The sequence below is a fragment of the Xenopus tropicalis genome, chromosome 7, assembly GCF_000004195.4.
Source record: "Xenopus tropicalis strain Nigerian chromosome 7, UCB_Xtro_10.0, whole genome shotgun sequence".
NCBI lineage: Eukaryota > Metazoa > Chordata > Amphibia > Anura > Pipidae > Xenopus > Xenopus tropicalis.
Window position 1 is genome coordinate 46,393,376 of NC_030683.2, and position 22,418 is coordinate 46,415,793.

At 37.6% G+C, this 22,418-nt stretch overlaps 1 protein-coding gene across 1 annotated transcript in view; it reads right to left on the minus strand.

Annotated features, from left to right (window-relative positions):
• The window catches only part of cdh23 (cadherin-related 23), a 465,229-nt gene that overhangs the window by 289,915 nt on the left and 152,896 nt on the right, over nt 1–22,418 (minus strand). Inside the window, exons 6-8 of the mRNA XM_031906723.1 lie at nt 18,891–19,085; nt 15,440–15,568; nt 925–1,003 (exon numbers count right to left, since the gene is read on the minus strand). Coding sequence (XP_031762583.1) covers nt 925–1,003; nt 15,440–15,568; nt 18,891–19,085 — 403 coding nt within the window. The remainder of the gene's footprint in view (nt 1–924; nt 1,004–15,439; nt 15,569–18,890; nt 19,086–22,418) is intronic.

A 22,418-nucleotide genomic window follows, 5' to 3' on the forward strand; every position in this document is an offset into this window, starting at 1 on the left:
AATGTAAATCTAAGCAACTTTCTGTCAGGGTTGCAAGTCCTTCAGGATCAGGGAGTGATCAGAAGTCTGAGGAACAGAGAGAAGTCCAATAGAAATGTATCGGAAGGGTTAAGCAAAACTGTAATTACATTTCAGGCACGGGTCAGGGTTAGGCTACAATCAAACAGACAGGAACAGGCAAGGAGTCAATAACAGAAAAACAGTAAATTATAATGTAATCAGGAACTGACAGACATAGGCCTACAACTGGACATAGGTCCCAGTTCCTTGGCATGCTTGTATTTCAAATTTGCAGGTAAAAATGTGACTTTGCTTTGATGGAGGAATGACATTAATGGTTGTGCCAAATGTTCCCACTTTCCAATATGCTTTAAAATCTGGCCAATAAATAGACTACAGTAAAGAAGCATGCAAGGCATTGGGAAAAAGGAAATATGCTTTAAAATCTGGCCAATAAATAGACTACAGTAAAGAAGCATGCAAGGCATTGGGAAAAAGGAATCTTGGCTGGAGGATAGGTAACTAATGACAGACAAATATGGCTTCCAAGTACACTAGTACATTGAGAATTAAAACTCAATGAAGACTCTGATAGTATTCCTTGCTCTTCTTTATTGTGTTTGTTCTGTGGTGGATCCCTGAGTAGCTTCCAAGCATACATGAATCTGGAACCAGTATTATTCTTACTGTAGCAAAAGTATTATGATCCCTAGTTCTATAGTTTCTACCCTTGTGGAGAAACTTAAAGCTAGTCCCAAGTAACTTATTTTATTTTGGTCATCCCTGCTGTCTAACAGTATTCAGCTATCCATCAAGTAATCCATTAATTACTCAAGTATGTACTAAAATGCAATTCATTTTTTTTTCTTTATGGGTAAATCAGCTATTTCTTTATCAAAAGTTCCTTAAGCTTTGATAACTTACCAGAAACTATAGTGTAACCAATTCCTCTGGGACGCCCTTTGTCTTGGTCAATAGCGGTTACCATTCGCACTGTTCTTCCCTGTAAAAAACATGTAAAATCCACTGGTTAAAATTGCTTTATGATAACCTAAATGTACGTGAAGCAGAGTTTACCTAAAATCAAGCCTTCAAAAAGGGGTAATGTAGAAAGACATAAGTAGCCGCTGTTAACAAGAAACTTGAAAACTGAGCTCACAAGTGGGACTCTATGTTTTTATTTTTGCTTCATTTTATTATTACTGTTAAAGTTTATTTGAAAGGAACTAATATATTGCACAGCCACAGAAACAAAATAATTATGGTTGCGGCATGATCGATATGGGATAAGTATCTGGTCCAATTGGCACCTATGGAACACTATCCCAGCGATTTTGAATATTACCAATTATTTATATCAATGCATAAAACCCAGTTAGATGGTAAGATCGGTGGGGCCAGGATTTCCTCCCTATTTGTGTCCAGAAGTGTTTTTGCCATGAGTCTATGTCACATGCCTATGTCACTAAACACTTGACTCTTTGGGCCAATTTTTTTAATATATGATTCCAACTTTTTACTACAATTTGTGGTTTGTGTAGCAAACATAGCAAAGTTTATTCTGAGTTTCCAAAACTTGAGATTAAGCAGCAGCCATTGTTATACACTGAAGGGGTATATAATATACTGTACAGCACTTCATAAAATGTGTATGTTGGTTTTCTAAATGACAAGCATAGCCCTCTTGCTACACTCTTTAGCTGCATTTCTTTTACCTACTGGATCACAATTGGTAATTCGTTAACTACTGTATATACTCGAGTATAAGCCAAAATGTGCTGAAAATGTGCTGAAAAAGTCACCCTCGGCTTATACTCGAATCAGGTGCCAAGGGTCCCTCCAGACTAGCACCCACTGTCCTTTGTGTGCAAATTAGGCCCCCCGCAACCAGACCCTCCAGTGCCTCTTGTTTTTGTTGACCTTCTTCTCCACTTACAGAGCTAGTTTACTGTTTTCTTTATTTAAAAACATATACCCCACTGATGCCTCAATTAATGTAATTTTATTGGTATTTATTTTGATTATTGAAACTTAGCAGTAGCGGGTGCATTTCCCACCCTAGGCTTATACTCGAGTCAATACGTTTTTCCAGTTTTCTAAGGTAAAATTAGGTACCTCGGCTTATATTCGGATCGGCTTATACTCGAGTATATACGGTATCTTTTTTTCACAACAATATTTATCGTGATCAAACTCTTATTTTGACACAGCAAATTATGATTCTTAATGTTGTGACCTTTGACAAGTCATCGCCTCTCTTTGTGCCTCAGGCACCATAATTTACAGTGTAATCTCTATGAAGCAGTGACCCAATAGGTGCATGGGTCCATGCCTGTGAATAAAATGAGTGACACTATATGACTGAACATAAAAATATTATAAATCTATACAGTTGAGTATTTTAATAGAGATGTAGCGAACCTCACAAAAAAAGTTCGCGAACCTGTTCGCGAACTTCCGCCAAAAATTGCGAACTTTTGCGAACTTTGCGAACCCCATAGACTTCAATGAGAAGGCGAACTTTAAAACCTAGAAAAGCCATTTCTGGCCAGAAAACTAATTTTAAAGTTTTTTAAAGGGTGCCACGACCTGGACAGTGACATGCAGGAGGGGGATCAAGGGCAAAAATTTCTCTGAAAAATACTTTGTTGACACAGCGTTGCGTTTTGTGCTGTAAGGGCACAAATCACACTACATTTCTAAACTTGTGTAATAAACTGCTTTAAAACGTCCGGCGTCTACATGCCAATCAAGTCGTGTAAAGGTTACAGTCGGTTCACACGCAAAGACAAAACGCCGCAGTAGTGGATACGGAATATATTATTGCTGGTGGAAAAACATCGCTCAGGTGATTTTATTGCAATGCAATGTCACTAGTATGTGTAACGTGTTTGGTGCACTACTATGAACAACAGCAAACAGCACTGGACACGTTAAAGAACAGTAAGTTAAATTTAAAAAAAAAGTGATCTCTGGTTGGTGCACTACTAGGAGCAGCACACCAGTCTCCAACACAGCTAGATTACAGTAGCAAAGTGAAAAAACACAAATAAAAAAAAATTATGTGAATGTGTGGTTGGTGCTGGTGCACTACAATGTCTGTCTCCAACACACACAGACGGAGCTGCAGTACACAATGGAAAGAAGAGTAACAGTAATCAGAAAATAAAAGCAGTCCTTACAAGGACTATTGGGTTACAGCAGATGAGATCAGCAGGACAGCTGCCCACAGCAGCTACATACAGAGCAGTAGAAAGTAGATTTCTAGTCAGCAAAGCTACCTAAACTGTCCCTCAAATCCCTGCACAGCTCTCTCCCTATGCTAACTCTTCAAGCACACACAGGCAGAATGTAAAATGGCTGCTTGGCTTCAGTTTATATATGGAAGGGAGTGGTCCGGGGGTGGTCCAGGAGGGAGAGCTGCCTGATTGGCTGCCATGTATCTGCTGGCTCTGGGGTGAGAGGTCAAAATTTGGCTCCAGCTAAGGTGAACCCAAAATTGCGAACATCGCTAAAAGTTCGCGAACTTGCGAACACCCGATTTTTGTGCGAATTAGTTCGCCGGCGAACAGTTCGCTACATCTCTATATTTTAATAGTGAAACTAGTAGAAACAGAATAAAGAAAGAGCTGCAATTCTATATATATTCTAACTGCCGAGCTTCAGGCTGTAACAAAATTGAAAAGAAAGCACCATACAAGAGCTGCAATGTTTTCTTAACTGTACAAAGGGCTGCTTAAACAATAATTTATTTTGGTCCGGTACAGAATATGTCAGAGCCGGAATGTGCATATATAATAAGAAGCAGGGAGAAGAACTTTCTTTAGCTCTTGGTAATATAAAGATACAGATTGTCACCGGACTGGTGGAACATCAGCCTTCATTGCTTTGTTTCCAGGAAAGTATGCCAGAAGTAACAGAAAGGTTACAAATATGATATAACATTTGATGTGCCATGTCTTGAATGAAATAGTATATGTATTGCTATACTGTTACTTCCCATTGTTACAGGCAAAGACAGGGAAAGCCAGGGGTTTGTGATAATCTACTGTTACGTGAAAGTATGAGGGACAAGAAAATCATGTAAAGCAGAACAAAGCCAATACATTTTGGGGGCCATTTACTAGCGCTCTGATTATTTTTTCAATTTGGATTGTTTAGTGCTAAAAATCACAGATAAAAATATTGCAACTTTTTTGAGATTTACTATGTGACAACGGCTAAAAATCTGCATACTTTTTCTGTTCAGATTTTTTAGTAAATGTCAGACATTCATGGAAATTAGTTTATTCAAATTTTTAAAAACAATGAGATTGAGAAACATTTTAGTAAATCTGCCCCTTAATATTTTCATCCCAATTGGCTGCAATCAAAGCACCCCGAAACACAATAACTGTAAGGGATATTTTGGAGATTTAAGATAAACATAGCTCCTACCTATATCCTATCGTCCTATACCATTAAGAAATATTAAAGGCCATTATAATAAAACAAACACTGAAATGTTCTAATTTTTTTCAAAAGGGGTTATTTATGTCTCCCTGATTAAGAAGCACAAAGGCCCCAAGGAGCACAAGACACACCTCACATTAGAACACTGTCTCAAGGTGCACAGCATCAGGGGATGCAGGCCAGCCTGTTGTGACCTGCTCCAGGAGGGTTGATGACTATGAGTAGCCACAGGTAGCCAAAACAGAAAGCAGAGACTTGTGGAAATTCTGCGACAGGATAACAGGGTGAATATTTATACATATGATGATAAAACTGCCCTGTTTTCTTTAGTTGTAATCGCCTCAATTTAACTGGACAACTGTAGCATAAACTTACATAGTTACATAGTAACATAAGGTTGAAAAAAGACCAGAGTTCGACTCTTCCAAGTAAACCCAGCACACACAAACCCATACTGACCTATCTATACACTCACATACAGACCCATACTGACCTATCTATACACTCACATACAGACCCATACTAACCTATCTATACACTCACATACAGACCCATACTGACCTATCTATCCACTCACATACAGACCCATACTGACCTATCTATCCACTCACATACAGACCCATACTGACCTATCTATACACTCACATACAGACCCATACTGACCTATCTATACACTCACATACAGACCCATACTGACCTATCTATACACTCACATACAGACCCATACTGACCTATCTATACACTCACATACAGACCCATACTGACCTATCTATACACTCACATACAGACCCACACTGACCTATCTATACACTCTCATACATAAACCCATACTGACCTATCTATACACTCTCATACATAAACCCATACTGACCTATCTATACACTCTCATACATAAACCCATAATGATCTATCTATCCACTCACATACTGACCCATACTGACCTCTATACACTCACATACAGACCCATACTGACCTATCTATACACTCACATACATAAACCCATACTGACCTATCTATACACTCACATACAGACCCATACTGACCTATCTATACACTCACATACAGACCCATACTGACCTATCTATCCACTCACATACAGACCCATACTGACCTATCTATACACTCACATACAGACCCATACTGACCTATCTATCCACTCACATACAGACCCATACTGACCTATCTATCCACTCACATACAGACCCACACTGACCTATCTATACACTCACATACAGACCCATACTGACCTATCTATCCACTCACATACAGACCCATACTGACCTATCTATACACTCACATACAGACCCATACTGACCTATCTATACACTCACATACAGACCCATACTGACCTATCTATCCACTCACATACAGACCCATACTGACCTATCTATACACTCACATACATAAACTATATATACCAACATCAATACTAACTGTAGATTTTAGTATCACAAAATAGCCACATATCCAATAGTTTTGGATACTATGTTTGTTCAAGAACTCATCCAGGCCCCTCTTAAAGGCATTAACAGAATCAGCCATTACAACATCACTGTCCTCACCATAAAAAAACACTTACACTGCTGCAAATGAAAGTTCTGTTCCTCTAATCTAAAGGGGAGGCCTCTGGTGAGCTAGGCATTTCTTTCAAATGATCTTGTGGCTGAATAAAAGCAAAATCCCACCAACAATATTGCAAAATCTGGTCAAAAGCCTTCCCAGAACAGTAGCTGTAGCTATAACAGCAAAGAATTGACCAACTTCATATTCAGACCTTTGGTTTGTTTGTGGCTGAGATGCTAAACATGTGTCTGGAAAATGCTGGTCATTTAGCATATTATATAAAGGATGTTTTTCTAAAGCAACATTTTGGTGACATGACAACCTTAACAGCAGAGGGTTTATTGGGTGCAGGGCCTGTATATTGTATATTTATGTATATTTGTATTATGGAGTTTAGCATAACACTCACAGTGATGTTGAGGAGCACAAATAATTACAGACATAATGCAAGTGTTTTTATCTATTTCTTCAATGTTAAATGAATGTTTCTTTGATCTTGAGAAGCCCAAGCCCACATTATTAATTACTCACTTGCTTTAATTCTTACAACTAGGATTGTAAGATTCATGCGATAGTTAACCTGATGGTTGATGGTGAAAGATCATTCATAAATCCTTGGTCTCCAAGCTTTGAATAGCATAGAGCTGCAGTGTCTTACATTTACAAAAGGGAAATCAAATGACTTGTATGATGGCTTTCCCAAAGCTTCCAATGCAACTGAGAAAGGTAAGTATTGCAAGGGGGAGGTATGCAATAAAAATTGGATGAAAATGAAGAAATTTAAAGCAAGAAAAAAGTAATAAAGATTCAGGGTTCAGCTCTAACAATTTATAGGGCTTTAATTCACTGTTCCAGTAGAAGAGATAGGAACTCCAAATCCTTCATTGGCAAAAGAGACTATTTCTCCTTTTAAATAACTGGGCGAGGGTGTCGCTCTATCTGACAGTGCTGTAGTCGCCTGTCAAACACAGGAGAGTGACTCAGAATCATAAGTGTTAGACAGCTGCGCTATACATTTTAAAGCACCAGAGAAGAAAAAAACGTTGTATGATTGTACCATATAGAGTTTGCTCAAGTTTGAAAGAGGTCATACTATCGTTAGATGAATACATATAGAAAACTATAGATTAGATATAAACAGCTTCCCCTGAGACGGCAATCTGACAACTCATTCTTATTGTTCTGATCAGCAGCAGAACAACTTCCATTAGGTTGAAAATAATAAACAGAAGAAAGTAGCCAGGGGAAACAAGAAAAATAATCCATCTTCCTGCGACATATAAATGAACATGTAGCTCAAGTGAATTGTATCAGATTAGGAACATACATTAAATGGCACTAACAAGCTAATGTTTTAAGGGCCAACAAATAAAAAAAAAACAAAAAAAAAACATAGAACTACTGTAGCATGCCTGGAAGCTAGTTGATGTTTCATAAAGTGCAATGCTGCAATAGTACCAATAACATAACAATAATATGTGTATGTATGTTTAGATAAGATAACAGAAGACTAAGGTTTGAGGAAAATTCTTTATAAACAAACATGATTTGAATGTTAATGCACAAAATATTATATCAACACTCCTCCCACTCATATGTTAGAAATAGACAAGGGATCTGCATTTCCACTTTTAGCTTCTGTAAATGCACCATATGAACTGCAAACATATATGATTTTTAATCTATATGATATTACAGGTATGGTATTCCTTATCCAGGAATCACAAGAAGGTCTCTCATAAGTCCATTTTAAGCAAATAATTTTAATTTTGAATATGATTTGCTTTTTCTTCTGTAATAGCAAAATAGTATCTTGTACTTAATCCCAACTAAGATATAATTAATACTTATTGGTGTCAAAACAATCCTTTTGGTCTTATACACAGTTTTATTGCTTTTTAGCGGATAAAAGGACCCCTTAACAAGAAAACTCTAAGTCACGTATATTTGAAATAATAGTTCATATACCTGTATTATTACATTGAAAACCATTCTTTGTCAATAATTTATGGGCCCATGTATCACTATGCTAAATTAAAAGGATATTAAAATTCGCTCAGCAGTTTCAGACCAATAGAATGTTATAAAGTTATGTTATCAAGTTCTATTATACAGACCATGGAATTGCTGGAAGAATTCTATATCCTTTATACATTTTCAGCCGGGAATGCATTATTCTAAATAAAGTATGATCAGTAAACAGAATGCTTTCTGCTGGTTTCTGACATGTAAGTTATTATTTCTATTAGAAAAATTAGGAATCCTACTTTTGATCCTAAAAGATCCAATTTCTGCATCAACATCAACATTTCTGTTACATGCCTAACTATTATGTTATCTTGTGGTACAGGTATGGGACCCATTATCCAGAATGCTTGGGACCTGGGGGTTTTCCGGATAAGGGGTCTTTCCATAATTTGGATCTCCTACCTTAAGTTTTCTAAAAAAAATTATTTAAACAGTAATTAAACCCAATAGGATTGTTTTGCCTCCAATTAATATTAATTAGATCTTTGAATTGGAATCAAGTTCAAGGTACTGTTTTATTATTACAGAGAAAAAGGAAACCATTTTTAAAAATGTGAATTATTTGATTAAAATGGAGTCTATGGGAGATGGCCTTTCTGTAATTTGGGACTTTCTGGTTAATGGGTTTCCGGATAAGGGGCCCGATACCTGTACAACAGCAAAGACATCAGACCAAGTGGATACTTTGAGGTCCTGCAGCATTAAGGTCCTTGTGGCAGGTCTGACTTAATATTTATTCAAAACAAATCATCTTTCAGGTTTGGCGTGGGACTGGGGGAGTGATCATTACTAGATCTGCCACTAATATCACCCATGCCTTCAAAAACTTTTTTTCAAAATCATGCATTTGTTTAAACTTTGCTGAAAATCTCTACCTGCAGTTAACATGTAAATGTTTGCTGTAAAATATATTTAGATGAGTCCCATAATGCATATGATTTGACATCTTTATTTCACATGACCATTCTGACTGAATGGTAAAGTAAACTGGAAACTAGGAAACTACACATGTTCAGGCACCATTAAGCATCTGTCTGCACTCAGTGTTATTGTTCACATGTTAATGCATTAAGGCACTTTACAGTGACATAAGTCAATCAACACTGGGAAAGTGGCAGACCATTAGATGACTGTTGTTGGTCACTGGTGTAAAGAAGATTATATCAGGGATTTTAGGGCCTCTTAGGATGCACATATGAGAAAAAAAAGAAGAACCACCAAGTGAAATGGCAGACAGATTCTTATTAACTGAGCACTCTGGGGGATGTCAGATAGTATCTTTATGTAACTGCAGGGTGCTGGAAGCATAAGCATCAATTCCCACCCAGAGGGAAGAATGATGGGCTTCCAAGTGCTTTCTCTATGGTTTTAAATGCTCACAGAAGTGAATGGAAAAACCATTACAGTCAACTGTCATCATAAAGAATACAGCCTAGCACTGGGCTTAGTATAAACATAATATTTCTTTGTTAGCAGAATTACCTTTAGCAGCCTTTAAGGCCAGATTACACACAATTAGGTTGATAGCCTTACAAGAAAAATTGTAGCACAATATCAATAAATGTATGGTCTGGGGTACAAGTTCATACAAAAAATGTGACCCACGTCTGTGCTATGCTGATTAAAGGTACCCAGTTTAAAAGACAAGTTAATGGTTATTTTACAGTTAGTATTTATATCTTAGTAAGATAATAAAAAGGGTATGTGCTTATATGTATTGTTATTTACAAATACTGTATTTTCCTTTCTGTCATGGTAAGAAGGATACAAAATATATTTTTGGATTTTTTTTGTGCAGTATAGTATATATACTTACAGTATATATGTATATATATATATATATATAAAACTTAATTTGTACCATACTCCAGTAAAGCTACATACATTTTTTCCTAGTAACTCCTTATTGTGCTGGAGGGGCTGATACGGGTACCCAATCTCATATGTTTTGGTTCTGGTCTTTCGACCATTATGGGACTAGGTGGCAGCTCAGATTGCTTTGTAGACCTGTTTAAAAAGACATTTGCACTTTTCTGCTGGATAAACCCATGCAAAAAATTCATAAGCACATATTCTATTCATCCAAATTTTGAAGGCTACCAATATAGCGATAGCAGCAAAATAGAAGACCCTGCTTACACTTTTATTAGAGGAAATAAAAAGCAGGGTAAATGGTAAAACTTTTGAGGCTGGTATTGCCACAGTACAGAACAAAACTCATTTCTTAGAGGCATGGTCTGCTTGGATGAGATCCTGATCTGTTTTAACCTATATGCCCAATCCGCAAATACCTTACTTACTTAATAAAACATGTTAGTCAAAAACTATGCTCTGCACAAGTTCTTTTAAAGCCTAGCCTACAGTTGGGTGCATGAATAAGCATGGCTACAATCCTTAATATGCTTCTCCTTTAAAATAAGTATTCAGTCAGAAATAAAGCTGGTCCCTTAGTTTTAGGTACAGCTCAATATGCAAGTTGAAACTGTAGTTTATTGGTACAGGATTTTATTGGTACTTATTTTATTGCCATGCTTCCCTAACATACTGCCTTATATACTTGTTTAAGTTATATAGCGACTACTTATCAATTTAAAAACAGAAGAGTACCCTTATCATGCTTTGAATTATTATTTATTACAGTGATCCCAATTCTTAGCCATATATCATGAAGAGTTATTTTGCAGCATTGCTAATAAAACCAAGAGGATCACAGCAAGCAACAAAGGAGAGATGGTGCATGCACGTGGTAGGAGAGGAAGAACAGGAATATGAAGGTTGCGGTTCTGACCTTTGGTCAGGGTCTTCCTTAGTTTATAACAAGGACACAGATATAGCAAACACTGGTGTATTAGTCACTCACCCTAACTGACCTGTAAGCTGGGTTTTCAGGTGTATTGCTTTTCGTGAAAAATCTAGTTCTTCATTATAACTTTAACATATAGTGTAAAACTGTATATTCTGTTTGCCAGTTTTCAATCGTTCCATGCTACATCAAAGCGCTTACTATTTGGATTGGACACATGCAATTTTCAGTTCCAGCTGAGGTGTAAAGGTGTTGGGAAGAAAGAGAATTCCTGGGATAACACTTCTGACAGCCTGGCTTATTCATTTCCAGTTTCAACTAGTAAAACAAACTCTAGCAGCCAAACACATAATAGCACCCGTAAGTACAGGTTTTATTTACATGCGAATGCTGACCTCTCCCTTTCCTCACCCTTAGGCCTGTGTGCTAAAAGGAACAAATATAAAATATATTTTGTTTCAAATAACTTTTGGTTTAAGCACTTATTACTTATATTACTTATATAAGTGATTTTAAGTGCGCTTTTTACACAGGGAGAGAAAAGTGACGCAACATAAGTTAAGATGGTGGCCTCAAGGTCCTAAGTGGGAAAACTTTCAAGGTGCTGATACAACTAAACTATTGCGAATCTGTAAATTCCAATATTGTATTTCATGAGGGGGGAATGTACATAGCATTTGGGCAAAAGGTTGTTTTGGACACATATGCAGACCTCCCTTTTCCTGTTACATAAGTTTCTTTTTTTTGGTATAAAGACATGTAAAAAATGTAAGTACAACTGATTTTTCAAAGCTTCTAGATCCTAGTGATAAAGAATAAATTCTGTGTGTGCAGATCAGGGCCGCCATCAGATATCACGGGGCCCCTCACAACAAAATTTCTGGGCCCCACCCTCCCACGGGCCCTCCCATCAATACAAGGGATACACAAGCATTGGTAGTGAAGGCCCCCTAAAACATTGGTAGCCAGGGCCCCCCTAAAACATTTGTGGCCAAGGGTTACATTTTGCATTAGTGGCAGGGACCCACTAATACATTGCTAGCCAGCCCAGGGCCCCCTAAAACATTGGTGGTCCTCCCCCAGTGTTCCCATACAATGGCCCAGCCCACTCTCCGCCGCTTCTTGACGCTCCCCCCCCCCCCCCCCAGAATCCTCCTGCTTCTTCCAGGGCCCCCTAAGCATCCTTCAACTCCCCCACCCAACATCCTGCTGCTTCTTCCAAGCCCCCCCCCAAGCATCCTCCACCTTCCCCCAGGGCCCCCCCAAGCATCCTCCACCTTCCCCCAGGGCCCCCCCCAAGCATCCTCCACCTTCCCCCAGGGTCCCCCCAAGCATCCTCCACCTTCCCCCAGGGTCCCCCCAAGCATCCTCCACCTTCCCCCAGAGCCCCCCCCAAGCATCCTCCACCTTCCCCCAGGGCCCCCCCAAGCATCCTCCACCTTCCCCCAGGGCCCCCCCAAGCATCCTCCACCTTCCCACAGGGCCCCCCCCAAGCATCCTCCACCTTCCCCCAGGGCCCCCCCAAGCATCCTCCACCTTCCCCCAGGGCCCCCCCAAGCATCCTCCACCTTCCCCCAGGGTCCCCCCAAGCATCCTACAGTCCTCTACTGCCGCCACCGCCTCACGCTCCTCACCTGTGTCAACTCCGGCTTCATTTGTATCTTCCACTACGTCCCGAGCTTCCCGCTACATGTGCGCTTTTATAGGGTTGCGCCCCGTGCGTGTGACGTCAGTGAGCACAGGGCGCAACCTTATAAAAGCGCACATGTAGCGGGGAGCTTGGGACATAACAGCGGACGACGGCAATGGAAGTAACAGTGCCCGGAGTTGATTGAAGGGGGCCCGAGGTAAAGAAAACTCTAGCACGGCCGGGCCCCCTTTAAACGCCGGGGCCTGGAACAACTGTCCCGCCTGTGCCCCCCTGATGGCGGCCCTGGTGCAGATTCTCCCACAGACCCCCTGACTCGGATGGATTCTGTTCTCACATTAGCCTTAGTACGTCTACTATAGCCCTTTGAACAGAACCACCTATTTAAGAGCAGCTCCTTGTTTTCTGTGCTGTGAACAGATATTTCTATGCGCGTACACTGGTAAACTGGTAACACCTATGCTTATACGTTTCTTATGACATATGATACTATGTCACAACGTCTATATAAACCCTGTGGTGTCTTTGTTCTGTAGTTTTGACTCTTGGTTTGTTCAGAACCCACGTATGTGTCAAATAAATCTTACCTATTTACCACTTTTGCTATCTGAAATTTCCGTAACACTAGTAAATGTTAAAGGCCATATTTATAAATTTGTGTACAAATAAAAAAAAAGTGATGCCAGAATACTCCACTCATCACCACTTTAACACTATGCAACCTGCATATGATGTACACACATACATGATCACAACTTACAAGAAAAGTGTGCTGGCCTGTATTTTTGATTTATATATTTTCCTTGGCACCACCTCTTTACCCACGCCCTATGGTCTGCTGCAAAGACATTTTTGTTATCTTTAAGATAAGGCAAAGCAAAGCTCTATATGAGCAAAATAATATTTTATTATATTAGTTTTCTCCTCACAATGAGTAAACCATTGCACATCAATGCAATATTAACAGGGTTGCCCCAGAGAGAAAGAGCAATGGAAGGTTACAAATTGCACCAATTACCAATTAAGAGCAATGCTTCCAAAGATCAAATTATTCACTAATGCTTGACCCCTGTATACATTGTGATTATCACAAACTTTAACCTCTGCTTTAAGCTGAAAGTGAAGACAGTGTGTTCTGAGCAACCAGAAAATATGATTGGGTTTTTAAACTTCATTTTATTTTCACGCTAAGAAAGGATTAAAGGTTTTACTAAAAAAGAAAATCACAACCTAGTATTTTTGCTGGAAAACCCATAAGGAGTGAAATCGGGGCCACTGCAAAGCTTCAGTGGTAGATCTTGAAGCTGAAAATCCTATTTCTCACTTCTCAACCCCAGTCAATAAGCTGATAGTTATCCGTTTGCAGTAATTTGCTGCAGTTTATACATCCTTTTCACTTTCTATCAGCTCTTCACTCTTCACAGGCTTGACATTCTGTTACTTAAGTGAGGAAATTAAAATTTGATGCAATAATCCTACGTAAGAAGGACTTTATTGAGTAATATATACACATTAGATTGGGTATTTCCACAGCTAAAATGATACAAAATCAATGTCATGCTGTTTGTTACAGATAAAGAGGGAGCAACATGTGCTTTTGCTCTCAAAAGAAAAGGAAGCAAGGACAGCTGAAAAGTGAATGGATAAAAAAAAAGATGTTACTAAAATGCAAGAAACACAAGAAAAAGGAGAGGACTAAGGCTTGTGTCTGAATAAATACAGGTATGGGATCCGTTATCTGGAAACCTGTTATCCATTAAGCTGCAAATTACAGTAAAACCATCCCACATTTAATCTCCATTTAAATAAAATGATTCAAATTTTTCTAAATGATGTCATTCTTTCTCTGTAATAATAAAAAAGTAACTTGTACTTGATCCTAACTGAAGATATTATTCATCTTTATTGGAGGCAAAATAATCCAGTTGGGTTTATTTAATGTTTAAATGATTTTTAAGTAAACTTAAATGGTGGAGATTGATAATATCGAAGGATCCCTTATCTGGAAAAACCAAGGTCCTGAGCATTCTGGATAACAGGTCCCATACCTGTATATAAGTATTCTGTATGTGTTAATGGGTATTATAAAATCTCAAACTTAAAACAAGGCCAGGCCATGATCAGGGCTGGATTTGTAAGGCTGGCGCCCTGAGGCCGCCCCCTGTCCATCGTCCTCCCCGCCCCCCCCACGCGCGAACGGCGTGTGCACCCCCGCACGCGCGAACGGCGTGTGCACCCCCGCACGCGCAAACTTTTCAATAGCATACGGAGCAATGGGGGAGAGGTCCCCATTGCTCCGTATACGAGAAAAACTTTAATATTTTGGTGCGGCGGGGCAGCATGCCGCCCCCCCATATGTGCCGCCCTAGGCCCAGGCCATTGTGGCCTATCCACATATCCGGGCCTGGCCATGATGATATACACTGTAGGGTACTTAGAGAACTTAGTTTAACTTTAGCCAGGCCACTGATGTAATTCCAATATTCAAAAAGAGATTACGATTAAGTTTAACATCTGTTGTAGGCAAACTATATTCAAGATTATGCTTTGGAGAATGGCATTATAAGTAGTATCTAGAATATGCAGAGCAGTTTTGTTTTCCAATCATTAAAATGGATATTATTAAAATTGAGAAACTCCAAAGAAAAGTAACAAAGCTGATAAAAAAAATGAAAAGTCTCAGTTATGAGTCTGGCCAAGGTGGCTAAAAGAAGAGAATGGAGAAGAGAATAATAGAGAAAAAAAAGCTTTATATATCCTTAAATATATATTGCGGTATTAATTGATATATTAAATGTATATATAATTGATGCATATAATTAATTTCTTACCTGGAGGTGGCACTTATCTAATAGACTGTAACACAATTTAGAAATTGATGTTTGTAAAAGGCACAGAGAAGAAGCCACAAAATACTTTGGCCAGTTTGGCCACAAAACACTTACTGGAGGTGAATTCTCATAGATGTTTGTGCTGTAAGGCAAGTTGATAAATATTGGGTCCATGTCTTGTATGTCAGTGATTGTTATTGCCAAGTTAGCCAAAGTTGACAGGGGTTTGGTCTTGTCTTGATCCTATAAAAACGACAGTAAGAAAAACAGATGAAAAGAAAGTACATAGTTATATAGAAAAACCCACTGGGGAATGGTTACAAGACTGTATATACAAAAAACAATCTAATCTTACTCATCTTACTTAACAGCTGCATGGGTACTGAACACAGAAAACATTGTTGCCACACAATTTGTTGTGTGTTCTGGTATTATTTCTGCACAGCAAATGCAGTTTAGAGGGAACAGTCATTGCAGAGATTCAGATCTTCTGTATTTCCTGACTGTTGGCTACAAACACCCATGGTCTTTGCATGCAGACCACTGTAATAAGCCAGCTAGTCCTCTTAGAATCTTTTACTGTACAATAATTATGTGGTGTTGTCCTAAACAAATATCCCTGCACCCACACCCTTAACATTTCCTTTCACACCACCTGGTTTGTGGTGTGCCTTTCTCGGGAGCTTGGAAAAGTAAAGCTGGCCATACACGTGACGATCTGACGATGTTTCGTGCGACCATCGGTCGCACGAAACATCGTCAGATGTGCCACACACCATTCAGGGCTGAATCGGCAGGTAAGGAGGTAGAAACAATAGGATTTCTACCTCCTTCTGCCGATTCAGCTCTGAAGGGAGATTTTGATCAGGCGCCTTCTATGGCGCCCGATCAAAATTTTCCAACTGGTCCGATCGGCGAGTCGGCCGATATCAGCAGCTTCCTGCGATATCGGTCGACTCGCCGACATAAACGAGGTTTCGTACGATATTATCGGTGCGTGTATGGCCACCTTAAGCCCCTGGTTACAGTGCACTATAATAAAATTCATATAAAACCCTTTTGATTGTTGTAGTAATACTGGTCCTTTAGTTTGTCCTCATTAGGACAGCAGTTTACTTGTTTCATGTTTCAAGTGCAACAGTTTGATGCCAGAAATGATAGATCAATGCAGGTCTAAGAATATCTCTACTTACCGAATATCTTAAATAGCATCCACAACAGAATCCACATTTCAACATATGCAAAATTGAAATAATGTAATAGAACACTGTGTTCAAATAAAGTCAGATTATAATGTATGGAAGTAAGTGATTTCCTATTTTGCCTGTATGAATCCATTTGTGTCAGCCAGCGACTGAAACTGACTGAACAGCATTATCATCTTTCTCCTCCAATTGCTGGTGTTGCCTCGGGATATGTTCTGTATCCACAGTGAAAATAATTTTGCTACCAGTGTAATTATTAATTAATAGAAAATTATGTGCAATTAGACTGTTAAAATCCCTTCTATGGAGCCTCATGAGAACGATTAGGTTAATAGATTTGAAAATGTTCATACCCTGAAGCATTAATAGAGCTGCAATCAGCTAGATGTGCCATATTGTTAATGGAAATATCTTGTCAGTATAATATCTATTCTCCTCTGCCATACAGAAAAGTCAGTAAATATATATTGCATGTGGCTGTGTGATGAGTATAACTACTGTTCTATGTTGATGGGAGATTGCCTTTAATATCTATGCTGTTATGCCAGGTAATCACAGTAAATTTGTGTTCTGTATTGCTTTTTAATCACATGTTTCACCTGAACTGAAATCTGTTCCAGACAGCTGGAATTATTCAGAAACTGTTGGGACACCAACACTCTTTCAGTAAAATACTTACCATAAATAAAATTAATCTGGCCATGTTATATACCAAACCTAAAATTGTGTGTGGATGACTAGGGTGATGTTTTTATTTAAGTCCTATACAGTGAGGTCTGCATTTCTATCCCTTACCTAAAGATAATGGATCTCTTAAAAAGGTTGGCCAATAGCTTGAACACTGATCATTTGTTAATAAATGCTTCACTCATTGAATACCATTTGCCACTGTGATACAATATATAAACTCTCTCGCTCTCTCTCTCTCTATATATATATATATATATATATATATATATATGTATTTATATTTTGATAAAGGTCTTAGGTGGAGACCGAAACATTGGCCTGTTTTATCAGCATGATTAAATAAACATAATGTTTTATTCGTAAAAGATGTGTGCACCCAATTTTTTTGGACTTTTGGATAATTGGTATAAGTTTGGTGTGCTGAAAATTTATATATATATAGATATATATATATATATATATATATATATTTAACCATGTAATACAATAATAAAATGTTATTTGATAACCATTTCCAGGTTCTAAAATTCTGGAAGAGGAGAAAAAGAATTTAAAAAATATATATATTTCTATGGGCAGAAGAGAATTTTGCAAAATTTAGACATCGTTTTCTAAAATCAAAGCTGAACTCTTAAATATATTATACATTCATAAATATTTCATTAGAAATGTATAGAAAAGAAATAGGGGAAATATAAGACTTTCTTCCTTTCTATACCATAATCCCTTATAAAACCTGGCACTGGCAGAAATAGACAGATAGAAACGTTATTTTATGCAGGGTAAAAGGACCATGTAACTGTAGAATGAGTTGATTACAGGGGATTAATGCTCATTTAAACTGTATTGAACAACACAGCATGAACACTATCTGCAGAATAACTGCAAGGATCTGCTGTTTAAGGCCATGTGGGATGTTTCTTTTCTGACTTCTGATTTCACTTGTTAAGGAGTTATTATTGATAAACTCAGAGGTGAACTGTCGGTAATTTATTTCGAGTGTATTTTGCATTTATGCAAAATGTTTTTTATGTTATTTTAAAGCCTGCATTTATTGCTAAAGGATTAATGAAAATCAGATGTTGTTTGTGCTATTTATTAAAACATAAAGATGAAAGAAAAGGAATAGATAAGGTACTTCTAAGCCTTCCTCCCTGTAATTAATTGGTCATGGTCAGGAATTATTATGTACCATGACACAACTTAGGAAGCTCTGCAAAAATCACAGCACCAGGATCTGGTCTTTGCCAAATCCATAACATATGACACCTTCTTTAAAAAATAGTTTGTCCCTAAACACCATGCCAGATAACTATATAGCTGATCATATATAATAAATCAATATAAATATATATCATCAATATAAAGCCACATGTGTGCACAATGATGATGCACTGGTGTTTTACAGTAGTGGGGTTGTGGATTTGATTTTAACTAACTTAATGCTTTATACCAGTGTAGTTTATTTATAGAGACATCATAGCACTACATGTTTTGGCTTAAAGAGATACTGACACTGACAATTACATTTATCATAACATTGTCTTTGCAAGAACTTTCTAATTTTGCATTAAAAGTATATATATATATAATAGTGATAGTTGTCATTTTAGTCTTAAAATATATATATGGAGCACAAAGGTTGCAAGAATAATGGGTGAACAACTTACCGTTGCATTGACCTGAAGCTGATATGCCTGAGTGATCTCATAATCCAGTGGGTTAATCACCGTCACAATACCACGTGACTTGTCTATAGAAAAAAAGCTGGAAGGCGGCTGGATTGAATACAGTACACTTCCCCCAGTACCCTGATCTGGATCTGTTGCATTAACAATGAATATCGGTGTTCCGACTGGTGTATTCTGCAAGAAATAAGAGGTACAGGTAGTGAATAGAAAAGCTAAAAATTAGAAATTGGGCTCTCAAAGCATACCCTGATATCATAGACTTAGAGCTTCATAGGCTTAGAGCCATGTATGCAATGCTTAATGATTCTGCTAGAAGTTACCTAATACAAAGTCAGAAATGCACAGTGTAGAAAAAAAAATATTTTTTTAATTGAAGGTTGAATGACTACTGAATATAGACTATAGATTAGTGAACTATGAAATAATTTCCATTTCCAATTGACATATGATCTAAAATAACCTTCCCTTCCAAAAAAATTAAATCAGTTAAAAAGTTTGGTGAAGCATTTCATATTAAGCTGCATGCAGATGCCAGTGTTATTTAGCTAAATATTTGCTGGTATATAAAAGCTTATATGATGTGCAAATATACTGCAATCTTAGTGTAACCTAATATTTATATAGTGCTATACAAATATATATCCTAGTCAAACATGTGCAGTATGCTGCTATAACAGGTGTCTTTCCATATGGAGTATCTTACTTGCCCTTAATAAAGCTAGTCAGTTAATAGCTTGAGGAGATTTTCTGGTACAAAGAACAAACTATTTGGTATTGCTCTCATCTGTAGCTGTACAGCCGCTATTGATTGAAAAAGTTTTGCTATGGTAGAGTACTCTTAAACCCTCAAGCAGAGCTATTTAGTTAGTGAAACAGATGCCGGGACTGCAGCTTTACAAATTCTTAAAAAGCATTTATTGCCCAAGTTAGAAGATTGAAATAAATGATTTTATTGGTGTCTTAGGGTTTCTGTACAACTCTTTCTGCAAAATCCAGTAAGAATACCCTAAACCTGAGTAAACCACAAAGAAGCCATCACTGCATCCATGACCTACAGGCCTATTTATTTCACTGGTTAAGTAAATACAGGTTTCTATCAGACATTAAAACACCTCAACATGTTATACTCATTAGTATGGCTTATTGTCCATCTGAACCTAAAATGTTAAATTGTTTATATTTATCTACCAAATGGTGCACTTTGTATTAGAAAATACATGATTTTATGATAAAATTAAATATTGGCAAACCACATGGTTCCAAATGAATTTACTTGTGGACATTCCCACCATAGCAGGAGAGAACACAGTCTGAAACAAATGAATGTCAGATTTTACGAATCTGACAGTGAGTGAATTCCTATTTTCTAACCATAAAATGACTAGAATTCACACACATCTGTGCAGTAACAAAGCAAATAATGTGCAACATGACAGGCAATCTGGCTAAACAGATGCTTGAAGGGCATGGAATGAGAGGCAATCATAGAAAAGGTGAATGTATAATAGGATAAAAGAGATAGATATAGTCCATGTATCTAACACTAAAGTTTGGCTATATTAATAATAATAATAATAATAATAATAGAACAGTCACCAACAAGGATATTATTAGTCCTTTTTTATAATTTTTTACCCTTATCTGGGGTTTTCCGGATAAAGGATTTTTCCATAATTCGTATCTCCTACCTAAAGTTTGCGAAAAACATTATTTAACCAGCAATTAAACCCAATAGGATTCTTTTGCCTCCAATAAGGATTAATTATATGTTAGTTGGGATCTGGTACAAGGTTCAGGTATTAGACCCCTTATCCAGAAATCCATTATCCAGAAAGTTCCAAATTACGGAAAGGCCATATCCCATAGACTCCCTTGTAATCAAATAATTAATATTTTTAAACATTGTTTCCTTTTTCTCTGTAATGATACAGAAATATGCAGGTGTTTGGTAATGTATTTAAAAATTTAAATATTAAAAAAACTTGGTCAAATGTATCAAATTCAAATCTTCTCATCAATTTTAATGGGTCTACAAACTCTTAGTCCTGGTGTCCCGGCGGCCCAGTCCGACCCAGATGATGTGACAGTTGTTTGTTAGTCGCCCGCAACAAATCTCCCTTGTCACGGGTGACTAATATGTAGTATAATTAAAAAATATATTAATTTAGGTAGGTGACAATGGGGAAGTGGTTTAGAAAAGGTGGCAACATGATAAGCAGGTTATTGGACCCTAATGGAAACTTCTAGAATTTTGGAGATCCTGGGAATGCAGAAAGGTGGATTAATAATGGAACAACTTATATAAATTTACTAATGGTGCTTAAGTGTATTGCTTTTATTGCCAGTGCCATTAATATTTACATTTTCGCCGGTGGGATGGCATATTGGGGAGATTAGTCACCTGCAACAAGGGAGATTTGTTGCGGCGACTAATCTCCCCCATGTGTCACAGCCCTAAAGGACATCATAGTTAGTGCAGAACAATAGCATGCTCAAAACGATGTAAAAAGCTATGTAAAATAAATGGAGAACTTCACCGTCTGAACACCATAATTTTATGTAAGTGGAAGAAATGGTGCGTAAAAAAATTATGCCAATTTTACACTGTTTTTTTTACACAACAAAGCCAGTCAATGTGTGCCGAATTTTGTCTCTGTTTTTGAAACAGCATAATAAATCTGCCCTTTGTGTATATATCTTGCCTCTACATCATTTGTCCTTTACATCAATTAAATCAGGCATCTACAGCAATCATTATGGTGGTTTTTCATAGCCCTTTGCAAAATCTTTGTAGTAACTTAACTTGGTTATGGAATATAGAGCTTTTATAAATCTCCAGCAATGCACAAAATAGTTTTAAAAAGTAGCCTGATTCAGTGCCAGACATTTTAAATGATTCACAAGTCAGTATACACATTATTAGCAAAGTACAATCCTAACAAACAGTCATACATTAGTAATCACTGAACTATTATGTAGTGTTCACTCCTAATGGACTTTCAATGGATAACTTGTGTCATTACATTGCTCGCTAAGGCGCTGCTTGTGAATAACCCAGTAATTCCTATAATAAACTCAAACATCCCCAGTGAGATGGAAATACATGACTGGAATCACTGAATGTGTAATGCCCATTAGGATCCTACCATCCATTTTGGAACGGTTATAAATAACCTTTGACAACCCAGGAAAGTCAATTGTAATGGATTCCTTAAAGAAAGCAGAGAGAATGGATTTCACCTTACGTTCTGCTCACACAAGCCCTTCAGAGCAATGACATGATAAGTGGATTGTGTCATATTGCTTCTGTATATATTTAAGACAATAATCAAGGCTCTCATTGGATCAGCCAGTGAACCAGAATGGATATAAATAACTGAGAACATGGTCAAGGATTGAAGGACATTTCATGTAAGAAGGAAGAATGGGACAATTTGCTAAGGCCAACTTCCATTTCCATTTTACTCTATCAAAGATCATGAGGTACATTGTATTTATTTTAAAGTC